At 58.4% G+C, this 13205-nt stretch overlaps 1 protein-coding gene across 1 annotated transcript in view; it reads right to left on the bottom strand.

The window, feature by feature from the left end:
• Positions 1-13205, bottom strand: part of CDH23 (cadherin related 23) — a 416092-nt gene that overhangs the window by 71690 nt on the left and 331197 nt on the right. The window contains exons 30-37 of the mRNA XM_053663874.1: positions 10508-10643; positions 8603-8991; positions 7667-7768; positions 7338-7340; positions 3493-3642; positions 2360-2488; positions 1272-1400; positions 281-508 (exon numbers count right to left, since the gene is read on the bottom strand). Of these exons, the coding sequence (XP_053519849.1) occupies positions 281-508; positions 1272-1400; positions 2360-2488; positions 3493-3642; positions 7338-7340; positions 7667-7768; positions 8603-8991; positions 10508-10643 (1266 nt within the window). The remainder of the gene's footprint in view (positions 1-280; positions 509-1271; positions 1401-2359; positions 2489-3492; positions 3643-7337; positions 7341-7666; positions 7769-8602; positions 8992-10507; positions 10644-13205) is intronic.

Genomic DNA, 13205 nt, shown 5'->3' with positions numbered 1-13205 from the left:
AGCTTGGGAAGTAGCATGGGGGCTGGCCAGGCCCCGAGGTACAGGCTCAGTCTGTAACCATCCCACAGAGCTGTGTGAGCAAAGAAGACGAAATAGAGACCCTAGCTTTTGCAGGGTTCTCTATAAATACTCATAAGCCAAAGGATTAAAGGCACAATGAAGGATCTGTCAAGGTTCCCTACTGCGCGGTGTCCCATTCCCTCCCATCTTGTCACCCTCACACAGAGGGTACAGTTGCCCCTCTCCCATCTCCCTGCCCAGAGCCGCCACCATCACTCACGGACAGCGTGGGGGTGCCCTCGTCCTCCACAGTGACCACCAGGTGATAGAAGCTCTGGCGCTCGCGGTCCGGCGGGGCAGGCCGTGTGGAGATCTCGCCACTGATGCGGTCCATGCGGAATGTCATGTCCTCGTTGCCCTCAGTGATGTAGTAGGACAAAACGCTGTTGATCCCGATGTCACGATCGGTAGCTCTCACCTGGACCACAGCAGTTCCCCCGCCCACATTCTGGGAAGAGAACGGGAGAGTGGTCATTCTGGAGTCAATGGGGAGCAAAGTCTAGCACCTGCTCCTGGGAGCCCGCAGGCCTCACACGGGCCTCAGCTGGGCCTCCCAGAAGCCTTGCTGTCTGTGCTGGAGCCAGGAGGAAGGGGATGGAGACAACGGTGACAAGCTTTCTGTGGGCACCCACTACATGCTGGGCTGCGTGAACTCCTTGGCTTCCTTCTACAACCGCACACGTTAAGTCCTGGTGTCACCCACACTTACAGATGAGAAAACTGAGGGGCAGGTAAGAAATGTGTGCAAGTCACACAGCCAGTCAGTGGCAGAGCCAGGGTCTGGCTTGCAGGAGGCTGGCCCGAGAGCTGGCCTCTCACCCCTCTGCCACCCTGCCTTTGTGGACATCCAACCTGGCATGGAGCCCAGCACTGCCGGGCAAAAGTTCTCCTGGAGGGGCTCCATTTTGGGGCCTAACCATCCATGAGCTGGTTTATTAAAAAGCAGCTCTCCCAGGGAAAACCTCAGTTCTCTGCGGCGTGGAAGGCCACTTGCTTCTTTCCCTCTCCCCTCCTCCTCACTCCTACCATGAAAAGATACTCCTGGGCCTAGCCTAGGTGTTAGGACTAGAATTACAAATAAGCTACTGTCCCCTTCCCCGAGATCTGAGAGACTAGTGGGTCAGCAGACGTTTAAACAGGGGCTTGGTGGTGGACTCATGCCCACTGTCCGCCTCAGAGGCCTGTCTGTACAGGTGCAGAGGCGCCCTTACCTCGTTCACGCTGACGTTGTACCCAAAGGGGCTCTCGATCACTGGGGGGTTGTCATTGACGTCCAGGATGGTCACCTGCAGGATGTGGTCCTTCTTCCGTGGAGGGGTGCCACGGTCAGATGCCACAACCTATGAGGAAGGGGATGACTGGAGCCAGGGCTAAAGGGAGGGGTTAGGGTCAGGAACATGGCCCTCAAAAGCACTACCTGCTCAGCGGGGAGGGCTGGGGGGCCTGCCAGCTCTGAGCGCTTTCTAAGGCTTTTACCTCCTGCCCCACACTGCAAACAATTCTTGCCCAGGTCTTGTATGATCTGGGACCCTCATTTGCAATCTGACATGGGTGTGCCTAGTCTTCGCCTCCCAATCCTACCCCTGACTGTATTCTGGGCTGTGCCAGTCTGCGACTAGACCCAGAGCTCCTGCTTTTAGCTTCAAAGGCCCCTGTTCCATGCCCTTGGATGTGAACTCTGGCAAACAGAGAAAGAGCCTCAGATGAGTTTTATGCAGCCCTAAGCTCAGACTGAGCCTGTTCCTGGGAGGCCTGGTGCTTCCTGGAGGCCCGCAGGGCAGCGGAAGGGCTCCAGTGGGCCAGGTCCCGCAGAAGCAGAGTGCTGGGGTCCCCAGAGACCTGCAGGAAACACGGCAGCCACTGCCATTCGGCCACAGTTCGGCAACAGTGGTGGTCTTCATGACTCCCCGCCTCACTCCTGCCTCAGCAGAGGCAGGCCAGGCAGGGGTTTCTCTGCCCACTGCACAGGAGGAGAAACTGAGGCCCAGAGAGAGTAAACAACATGTGCAAGTTTCACACCACATTTGTGGAAGAGTCGGGGCCAGCCTGGCTTTGTCTCCTGGCTCTCACGGCAGGGATGGGCGCCTCCGACGTTCCCACTCTGGCTCCGGAGCCCCCTCCCAGGACACTCTCCCCCGGCCGGTTTCGCTCCTGCTCTTGGCGATAAGGTGTGCCTGCCCCACGGTGCTGCATGCCCCATGGGACTTGGTGGCAGCAGGGAAGCTGACTACCAGGACATACTGATGGGTCGAGTGTTCTCCTACACAGTCAACAGTGACCCTGGGGGGCCGGTCCCCACCTTGAGGATATAGTGGTCCAGCTCTTCTCTGTCCAGGGGCCTGGCCACAAACACTTCGCCAATGGAGTCATTGGTGGTGACAATCTCAAAGGCCCCGGCGATGTTGCCCGAGGCCAGGGAGAAAACCACCTGTGAGGGAGGAGAGATTGTGAGTGGCGGGGAAGGGGGGAAGGCAGGTGTCCAGGTCAGGCCGAAGGGCATTCCCCCGAGCAGCTGGGCCCGCCGCTCAGCAAGGGCATTTGAGATGAGAGTGTGCTTTGTAGAAGAGTGATGTCTCTCAATAATGGTGGGGGCGGGCCCCCTGCAGGGCCAATGGCATTCCTGGGCGGGGCTGTCAGCACACTGGCCTAGGGCCCCGTGGGCAGCGGTGAGTCCCACGGCACTGAAGTCGCCCAGGGACCGGGAGGCACCGACACTGCTGGAGCCCCCGCCTGGAGCAGGCCCGGGCCTGGTGTGACCTGACTCTGTCCATGGGAGCTCTCCTCGTCAGTTCACAGACAGGACTCCGGAAACGCGGAACAGCCGGTTACACAGCTTGAAAGTGCCCAAGAGAATGAGGGTTTGAACTCGCGTGTTTCTGATCACAAACCAACAGCTCCCAGCCATGCAGAGGTGTGCTAGTATTTTAAAATGGTGCCACCTGATTCATAAGACAGATCAGGGCAGTGTGAAGACGGATGTGCTCTATCACGCTTCCTTGTGTTCCAGGGGCGCCCAAACCTGCCTCGTGGGGAGCACTTCCTGCTGTGGGATGGGGCCTGAGAAGCAGGGGGGAGGGGAGTGTGTCCTCTTTCAGACCTGGGGCCGAGGAGGGCCGGCCCCGCGGCTGACACACAGGGGCGGGATGCGCTGCGGGTTGTGGATAACGGTGATGAAGGAATGCTGAAGCCCTGCTGCTTTCAGCCTGCCGTGGCGGCTGAGCTGTGGCCGGTCACCAGGCAGGGCCAGCCACCTGCCCAGCTCTGGGTCCCTGCCCTGACCACGGACTGAGGTGAGGGGAAGGTGGTCCTGGGCAGAGCCCAGATGACCCCTGCTTCCTGCTCAGTGGGGTTGGAGGGGTGTGTGGCTTGGATGGCCTCCTCCCACCGAGGGCCTGTGGGAGTCCCCTACTTAGAGAGCAGGTCAATGCCCACCTGCCCATTGCTGCCGGCATCAGGGTCCTGGGCCTTGACAGTGGCCACACGCTGGCCCACGGGGCAGTCCTCAGGCACGCTGACGGCCGAGTCCGAGGTGAAGTCAAACCGGGGACTGTTGTCATTCTCATCCAGCACAGTGATGTAGACCTGCCGGGTGGACGTTACTCCAGACCTGCTGCCCCCTCCCCTTCCCGGCCCCACACGGTAGCACCATCGTGGGCCCACTGTGGACCCAACTCCCAATCGGTTCCGGGACACCAGCTAGCCCGCAGAGCTGGCTGGGCAAATCCTGACTTTACTCGAAGGCCAGGAGCCTGGTGGGGGAATGCTGGGCTGGGTCAGCAGGGAAGGGGGTGGGGGGGGGCGGGGTGCCTCCGAGCGGGAGGGCCTGGGAGAACTGGGAGGTAGAGGCTCTGCCTAAAGGGGAGGGAGGCTACTCGGCTCCAAACCCACGGGGGAGTGCCAGATTGGCACTGGCATGGTTTCCAGTGTTTCAAGAGGAGCTAGAAATAAAGATTTTTAAAAAATGGAATTAGGTGGTAATTAATACAAATGAAAGGAAAAATACGTGCGGGCTGTCTCCGACACATCTGACAGCCAGATACTGCCCACAGGCCCCTTCGTTAGCACACGGGGAAACAGGGCTCAGGAGGAGGGAGCCCGCAGGCCGCTCGGGGGTCCCTGAGAGGAATTTCTACCCACCAGAGAAAAAGCAGGAGCACGCACGGTGCAGGCAAAAAGCACACTGTTTAGTGTCTACGGCTCAGGCTTCTCTTGCAGGATCTGGAGAGCAAGCCAGAGCCAAGGCCCCGGTGTGGGTGCCTCCTCCAGCTCAGAGATGGCCCAGGGCCACAGGCCCTGAGCCGCAGGTGCCCCTTAGGTTCCCTGATGAGCGGGATGATGAAGTAGAGCCGGAGGAGGCTCAGACTTCAGGAATCCCAGGCCAGGCTTGCTCCCCGGTCCAGACCGTACCTTTTTCCTTGCACTTGGGGCTCTGGGGCTCACAGGCCTGCTTGCCTCCCTCGGGACCCCGTTGGGAGCCCTCAGAACTTCACAGTCCACCCAGGAGATTCCTCTCATCTCCCTCCCAGTCAGGTTTTGCCTCTTCTTCTCTGTCCTAGCCACTCTATGTTTAAGCGGCTTTTAAAACCACAAGGCAACAAGCCCAGGCTTCGCAGCATGACCGACCCCACCACTCACTAGCTGTGTCACTTTGGAAAAAGTTATTTGGCCTCTTTGATTTTCCATTTTGTCAGCTGAAACCAGGAATGCCAACACCTCCAGCACCAGGATGCTGTGGGGGCAGGCGGGCGGGCGGGGGTGGAATACATGAGCAAGCAAAAAGTTAAGGGGTGGCCCCTGTCCAGCTTCCTGCCTGGCAAGCAGGCATGATCTCAGGCTCCCAGACTCTGCCCATCCATCATAGATTTTGCTCAGGGAGCTCCATGAAGTCCTGGAGCCCCCGTGTGCTCATCTGTGAAATGGGTGTAATAACACCCACCGCACTGTTCTCCGGGTGAAACAAGCCAGGCCCCTGTGTGCTGATCACTCGCTATCAAATCAAGACCTTGTTTGCGCTCCCTATGCTTCCTCCCACTACAGGGCCTTTGCACAGGCTGCTTCCTGGGCCTGAAATGCTCTTACTTCTTGGCCGCGTGAACACCTGCGCTTTCTGGGGATCTCTGCTTGAGGTACTTCCTCAGGGAATCCCTCCCTGGTTTCCATGACATCGTGTTATCAGCTCTCTCGTGGCCAATATTTCTTGGTGTGACAGTTCCCTCCCACTACACCTTACCCTTCTGAAGGCAGGGCCGTGTTGGGTGTTGGTTTCCTGCTGTGCCCTAAGCCCAGCCCAGAGCCTGGCCCACAGTGAGTGCCCCCTCTCTGATCACTGCTCTGATGCTCACGGTGTTAGTGAGGTTATCGGTGGATGAGGGGGAAGGGCAGGTGTCGAGGTCTGTGGGAATTAGACATGGGTCTGTGTCCCCACCCAGGGCCTCCTGGTCCAAATCTCCCTACCCTCCCTGCGGAGGCTTGAGGGCATGACACGTAAGAACTCTTACATCAGAGCCCCTGCCCCCAGTCTGCCCCTTCCTGATGCCTCCCCGCCCCTCCCAGGGCCCACGGGGGCTACTGGGACCAGGGAAGAGTCAGGTGTAGGTAAGCTGTGGTTTGGGGTTCTGGTCTCACAGAGGAAATGGTAGCACCACTAAAAGGCCCCTCAGCCTGTCTCCACCCTAGCACTTCAAAGAAGCTTGGGGCTAAAAGGGCTGAAGTATCTGGGGCAGGGGCTCCGGGAGCCTCTGCAAAGCAGCCAGGGAGGGGGCAGGAGTTCTGCTGGGAGACGGTGAAGTGGCTGCAGACACACAGGGGCCTGCACAGGAACATGTGTCTGAAATGCCCTTGCCAGCCCAGGCAGAGGAAGCGGGCAGGCGGCCTGGTCCAGGAAGGGGCTGCAGCAGCTTCGGGGGGAGCATCCCAGCTGCTACTCAGTCTCTCCCTGCCCTCAGCCCCTGGACTTCCCATGATGACAAGGGTGAGGAGGAACTGGCCCCATGCAGCTTTTCTGAGTCTCAGCTCCTATGGCTGGAAGGGCCAGGAGCTTCCGGACACAGGGCCCCTGCCCACTGACCACCCGAGGGCTCTGCTCACTGACCGCCCTCTGGGACCCCTGTGGGGCGGAGGGGACCGTGTAGGTGCAGTGCAGTTCTGGCCTCACGTACCCCCGGGCTGGTCCTCCGGATGGAGGTGGCTTCGGGGTAAGGCCAAGTCACAACCAGGGCCACTGGAGCCAGGCCCCTGTAAGGGTGAAGGACCCAAAGCAGCTGCACATGGCTGAGCCTGGATCCTTGGGTTGGCTCCTGTCCAATTGATGTGACAGGGATGCAGTGAGGACTGAAAGTGTGGCCGTAACAAGGCTGGTGACAAGCTAGACACCTTGTGTGGTCTGCAGCTGGCCTCAGACTGGACTGGCTGGTGCCCATGCCAAACTGATGGCTGACTCTTCTCATTCTCACCGTGGGGTGCCACCTCAGGGAACCTCGCCCCTGGGACCACCTCCCTTTCAACCCCCAGCCTGAGGGCACCTGCCTGCCCCTCCTACCCTCTTGGGAACCTCTGACCCGCGGAGTTGCCCTCCCTGAAGTGCCCCAGCACGTGGATGCCCCTGCCTTTCCCGACGGCTGTGGAGTGACTCACACCAGGGCCATGGCTGCCCTTGCCCAGCACTGCCCCGGCTCCGGCACCGTGAGCTCCTCTGCACATGTGCGGTAGTATAACACGCCCCTTGTACCAACCCCCAAGAGAAGGAGGGGCCCCTTCACGGATTTCACTGCCATCACACCTCTCCCCCAGACTCGTCGACGAAGTGCTTCCTATTCATGATCTCCTCTACCGCCTTCCTCACATCTTCTGAAGAAGGCAGGGCTGCTGGCCTGACCCCCATATTAGACCCGAAGAAAGGAAGCACAGAGAGGTTGAACAACTTGTCTATGTCACACAGCCGACAAGGGGCAGAGCGGGGGTGAGGCCTCAGTGTTCCCTTTACTGTGTGTTCCACTTACCCCTCGTTAGAGCACCTCCACCCCAGGATCCCGTGGAGGCTCAGCAGGACATGGAGGGCAGACAGGGCAGAGCTGGACATGGGGTATGTGCCTAAGAAGGGCCTGGACTCAGGTGGGGGAGTGGACGAATCGGGACAGTTGTGAAGGGTCCGAATAGGGCTCCACTGCATGTGTCTTCTCTTCAGGAGAGGCCTGAGGGCCCAGCACCACGCAGGGCCGGAGCCAGCACTGGCCGCAGCCAATATCCCAGGGGAGAGTCCCAGCCCGTAGGCTACTCACCTTCTGCAGGTACAGCGGAGAGAAAAGGAAGAGAAAAGACAAAGATGCAGATGGTTAGCAGTCTGCAGCCCTTCCACCTCCCATCTCCAGCAGCGGACTGTCAAGGGGACACTGCCCGCCCCCCACCGCTCCCCGTCTGAGGTCTCATCTCGGCCAGGCTGCCCCGGGAGGCATGGCACGGCACGGCCGGCTGCAATACCACCCCATGGCCATCGAAACCCTTGCCTACTGCCTGCCTTGCACATTGGGTGGCTGGTGAGGATGGGGTTTAGGTGCCTTGGGTGGCGATGGGCAGCACCTGTGGGGCTCTCACCCGGGGACCCACTCACCACCGTGGAGTCTGGTTTGGGGCCGCCATCATCCGCCACGACTGTCAAGGTGTAGAAGTCGGCTTTCTCCCGGTCCACCAGACCCTTGACTGTGATCACACCCTGCAGGGCGGGGTCCAGATGGGCGAGTGACAACACTGCACCCACCAGGCAGAGCCCGTCCCGCCCCCAAGCAGTTCCGTGCTTCGGCTAAACCAGACTCCTCACTAACCCCGAGCCTCCCGTCCCACTGTCCTGCCTGCACAGCCCTCCCTCTGCCCGACACGACTTTTCCGTGAAGGCTTCCTGCCTCCCCAGCCAGGAACGCTCACTCTCCTTCGGGCCCAGAGACGCTCCATTCCACTGCTATTGTAGTTCTTTTCACATCTTCCCTTGTGGGGCTATGACTTGTACCCTTGATTATTCCTACTTCTCCTTCTAGCCTGAGAACTCTCTGAGGACTGGGAAGCATCTTGTTCACCTTTGTATTCCCAAGGTCTGGTACATTGTAGTGATTATTACCACGCCCATTTTCAGAGAAGGGATATTCTTACAAAAAAAACACACTAAAGCAAAGATAAAAGAGTAAGAGGCAGGCGGTAGATAAGAGTGAACTGCATCAGACACCTTGCTAAAACTAGCTATTGGGATGAAACACAAAATTTATACTGGAGCTTCCTAACAACCAAGGTAAAAAGGGAAACACGATGACTGGAATAGCTTTCATTGTCTAGTAATAAGAAGGACATTGGGTTGCCTAGGTATAAACCTTATCTTACCCCTGAATATTAAAAAAAGGGCTGTATTGCAGGGATGTTTATCTCAAAGATACTTTATGACAAACAGGAGAATACCATGTATATAGAAGAAGCTTCATAAATGTTGGTTAGCTTTAAAAGGGTCCAGCTCCCTGCTTGTAGGGAGAGCCCTTGCTGTGCCCACACCAGCCTCCCTCACCGTGTAGGTGTCTATCTTGAAGAGGGCTTTGGCCTGGGCACTGGTGTGGGCGTCGAAGCGGTAGGTGATCTGGTTGATGTTGTCGATGGAGTAGGCCTGGACCCGCACGATCTCCGTGCCCAGTGCCAGGTTCTCCAGGATGGTGGCCTCATAGGACGCGTTGGAGAACTGCACGTCCTCATCCAGCTCGTTGAGCAGAGTGACGTAGACGCTGCAGAAGCCCTGGTTGAAGGGCGGTGCCTGATCCGTGGCGGACACATTCATCAGGTAGCTGGTCTTGGTCTCATAGTCCAGGTAATCCACAGTGACAATAAGCCCGGTGCTCTCGTCAATCTCGAACTTCCCCTCCGCGCCGGACAGGATGCGGTAATTTATCAGGCCGCCGTCCCCTGCAGGAGGACACAAGAGGTTGTGCAGTCCCAGGTGGGGGTGGGGCTTCGCTGTGGCTTCCCAAGGTGTCCACAGCACACCCGGTGCTGTCCCTGAGGGACAGGGTAAGGGGCCCCGGCTGGCCTACCCAGCATGCACTGCTCCCCCTCTGTGGCCTGAATTGTCTGTAAGGGATGCAACAGAGGACAGGGTTGAGGTCTCTGTGGATGGCAAGGCCCAGCACACACATTGACCCCTCTGTGGACTCAATGGTCTGGGCATGAGAGACATGCCTGAGTGGTTTTGTTCCTGGAGCTTCAACATTTAAGCTCAAGTTCCTTCTTTGAGTATGTGGACAGAGAGGGTAGTGGGTGTGTTGATTTAAAAAGTGTTTGACTAACAAGGGCAGCATCCTCAGAGGTGACCAAATCTTCCTTTGGTCCCTCCAGTCATAGGTTTCCAGTGCCAGAGTCACCTCCCATTTCCCCAACTCCTTCATCCCAAATGCCTGGGTCTTAGGATATGTCCTTCAATCAGGAGCTAGAGCTGGAATTCCTTAGCCCAGTCTACAGGCTTACAGGGGAATGGTCACTGAAACACCTAGGAAGTCCCAACCTTCCTTGAAATTGCTTTGCAAAACTCTGAATTGATGTGCATTTTTCTGAGGAGGGATCCATCGCTTTTACTTGTTTCTTGAAGGAATTCCCGACCCAGAAAAGGTCATGAACCCCCGGGCCACAGTGAGGCATGTGACCTGAACTGTACAAATGGGAGAGAAAGTCCCCTGAGAGTGCTCAGACCTATTTCTCCTTCCACCCCAGCCTGTGCCCCAGGTTGGCGGGGATGCTCACAGGGGCTGAGCTGGGAGCCACCGGCACAGCTGACAAGAAGGAAGCATAGGAACTGGGAAAGTAGGAGAGGCCCAGAGAGCCTCTGGGGGCGGGGGCGGCAGACCCCCAGGAAAGAGCTCCTCTCTGGTCATATCTGGCCCAGACAGCCAGGCCTCACGAAGAGGGTCACAGTGACCCGGCCACCTTCTCCTTCATTTTGCTTTGCTCGCTGTGGCTACTTTTGGGGCTCAGGGCTCTCGGCAAGACCCGGGTTCCCTTCAGGGCAGACCCCTGTCCTGCAGAACGAGGCACAGTGCCTGCGAAAGCCTGTGTGAGCCAGGCCCGGGGCTGAGGCTGGCGGGAGGAGCAGGCCTCGGCCAGCTTTCCGACATGCCCTGTACCTCTCCCAGCCCGGCCCAGCCCGGCCCCTCACCGAAGGCCAACTGGGAGCTGCCAGGTCCCGCGATGACAAATCTGGACTTCCCTCTCTTCAGGTAGAGATTGGGACCACTCCCCTGACTCCAGCCCTCCTAGTCCTGGGCGTCTGGTGAAGATGCCACCAAGACTGTCCCAGGAGCTGCTCCCTGGCCTGGACGCAGCTGACACAGGGAGCCCGAGGGGCTCTGGGGATGACGGCCCTCCAGGAGCAGGAGGGATCTAGCTGGGGAGGGCCACTCTGGGAACGAGACTCCCCTGCTGGCCTCACCGGTGTCTCGGTCTGTGGCTTTGACGACGATGACGGAAGTGCCAATGCCTGCGGTCTCCCGGAGGGCCAGGCGGCTGTACTGCTGCTGCGTGAACACCGGGGCCTCGTCGTTGACGTCCTCCACATACACGATCACCTGTGGGAGCCGGCCCAGAGCGGGGTGGTCAGGCTGGGGGGCGGGGGGGAGGCCAGGAAATCCCAGGGCAGGGGCCCTGGGCCTGCGCCTGCTGTGAGCTGGCAGGAGAGGGCCTCTCGGCTGTCTGGTTGCTCACCGCGTCCCCCTACCTTGCCCAGTAGGTGGCACGTGGCAGGGGCTCACATGTCATTTGTTAAGGAACAAAACTTATCTTGCTCTTGATTTTGCTACTAGCCCTGTGGGAACCTGTGACTAATTAGTGAATCTTGTGGGCCATCTAGTTTCTCAGTTATGAAACAGCAATTATCGATATAATAATTCACGCCCCGTGTCACTCCTAGGGCTGTTATGAAGACAAAATGAGCTAGGCCCTGCCGAAGTGCTTGAGAAGGTTCAAAGTGACCCCATTCAAACACCAAAATGTGTCTGTGAGAACTGACATGAAGACATTGATCATGACTGCAGCAGAGGGTGTCATCACTGCCCAGACCCCTGTGGAGTGCCGGGCACCTCTCCTGGGCACTGTCACTGCCAGCACAGCACCTACCCAGGTCGCTGGGACCTGCACACGCAGGGCGTCAGAGGTGCCTCATCAGCGTTATGTCCCCGGCGGCAGCCCTAGCCACGGACTGATGGGCGAGCGGTAGAGATTCCCCAGCTTCCTGGGCCCAACGGGGGCTGGGGGGGGGCAGCTGCCATGACTGTCTCCAGACTTTCCTGTGGGACTGAGTCGAAGTTCCCGCTGTGCCACTTTGCTGGCTGCCTTTCCTTGCAGGTCCCAGGGGCCTTTCCAGTTTTTCCCAGGGACACTTCCTATTAATCACTTTCATAGCAATCCTTGTATCGGCATTTCCTTCTGGGGACCCGGCCCGAGACGATGGCTGTTTCTGAATTGTGGAATTATGCATAATTTTCATCACTGCTTATCTGCACTTCATAATTTCTCTTTAATGACCATTACATCTTGCATTACAAAACTAAAACCATTTAAAAATGTTTGAGGAGAGATGTCTATGGCTAGAGATCAGCAGCACCCCCTCCTTTTTGCCACTGCCCCTGCCCCCTCCCCCGGGAGGGTGTGGCCCAGCTACAGGCAGGAGAACCCCTGTGGTGGGGAGGGGAGTTAGAGCCACTGAGTATCAACAGTGCTGTTGCTCAAGGAGCTGTAGGGAGGCCCAGGGCTCATGCTTCTTCTCCCACAGGGGGAAACAGAGGCCCAGAGGTAGGGAGGGACCTGCCGCAGGCCTCACAGTAAGTGAGAGGGCTGGAAAGCGGGGCGGGTTCTTCTGGTTCCCAGTCCACCAGTACTACTACTCTTCACATTGCGTTGGGGGTAAGCTGCCCCAGGACAGGAGGGACGCCTTCCTGCCAGCCTGGCAGAGCCAGGGCCAGCAAACTCGCTGGCAGAGGGAGAGGGAGCACATGGGGCCGGGGCCGGGCGGCGATGTGCCACGCATACTGCACACGTGGCCACGGCGCTGACGGCGGGGCCGAGGCGCAGGCTGTGTGAGAACGTGAATATCGGTTTCTGACTGACGGCAGCCGCTGGGATCAGCCCTGGCTTCTGTTCTGGGTTTAGCCGGGAATTAGCTGGAGAGAAGTGAAGGAGTATAAGCAGAAACGGTGGCCTGATGGGTAGAGAACTCTGGGGTGGGCGGGGCAGCAGAGGGAGGGAAGGAGAGGCGTGTGCGGATCAAGCGTTCTCTGCTCCCCCCCTCCAGGGTTCCTGTGGCCGTGCTGCGTCACTGTATTGTTGCGCCCAGACCCCTAGAACCCACTATTCAAACTGGAGTGCCTGCCCCAGAGCACAGCTGTTCACAAGCCGGAACCTCCTACTTTTGGCTTCCCCAAGAATTTGGCTGGGGAGATCCTGGGTAGGGTGGGTGTTGGGGGGAATATGCATGGATGACTTTCGGGAACTCACTTTCCATAAACAGAAACTAACTGTCCATCTTTCAAAAATGGTGAAACTTCTCCTTCCTGAGTTGGCTTGTCCAAATAGCCGAGTGCAAGTGTTCGGGGGGAGGGGGGGAACAGGGCTAGTCTGACAAAATATAAAAAGTGGAGGGAGGGGGCCCAGAGCCTGGGTGTGGCCCCTCCTCCAGGAGGCTGGCTGCACGCCACCTCCTCCTGTTGGTTTCAGCCTTGTCTTTAGCAGCAGAGACAGGGGGCAAAATGGTGTGTGGTTTGCAAACCTGAGACACGCAGATGTACAGGAAACACACAGGTCTGCCAAATTCTCGCTGAACAGGAGGGCTTGGCTACCAAGCTTCTAGGCTCAGCCCTGCTTTCTGTCCGGGGCTGTGCCCTCCACCAGGGACAGGACAGGAAATGTGCACGTGTGTGTGCAGGTGCACGCACGCACCTGGGACGTGCACGGGGATCCTCGGTCTCTGAGAGGACTGCTGACTCCGTGCTCTCTGGCCCTTCCACCTGGGCTGTCCCTGGTCTACGCAGAGGGAACCCTGCAGACCACCTGCAGCTGCCTGGAAATTAACCCAGCGCAAAACTAAAGTCCCCGAGTTGTCTTCAGAAAGGTCTCAGTGTTCCCGGGGCTCAGGG

Source organism: Artibeus jamaicensis, unplaced genomic scaffold (genome assembly GCF_021234435.1).
Source record: "Artibeus jamaicensis isolate MK-2021 breed Jamaican fruit bat unplaced genomic scaffold, CSHL_Jam_final contig_332, whole genome shotgun sequence".
Lineage (NCBI taxonomy): Eukaryota > Metazoa > Chordata > Mammalia > Chiroptera > Phyllostomidae > Artibeus > Artibeus jamaicensis.
The sequence above is the reverse complement of the archived record's forward strand: the minus strand, read 5'-3'. Positions and strand labels throughout refer to the sequence as shown.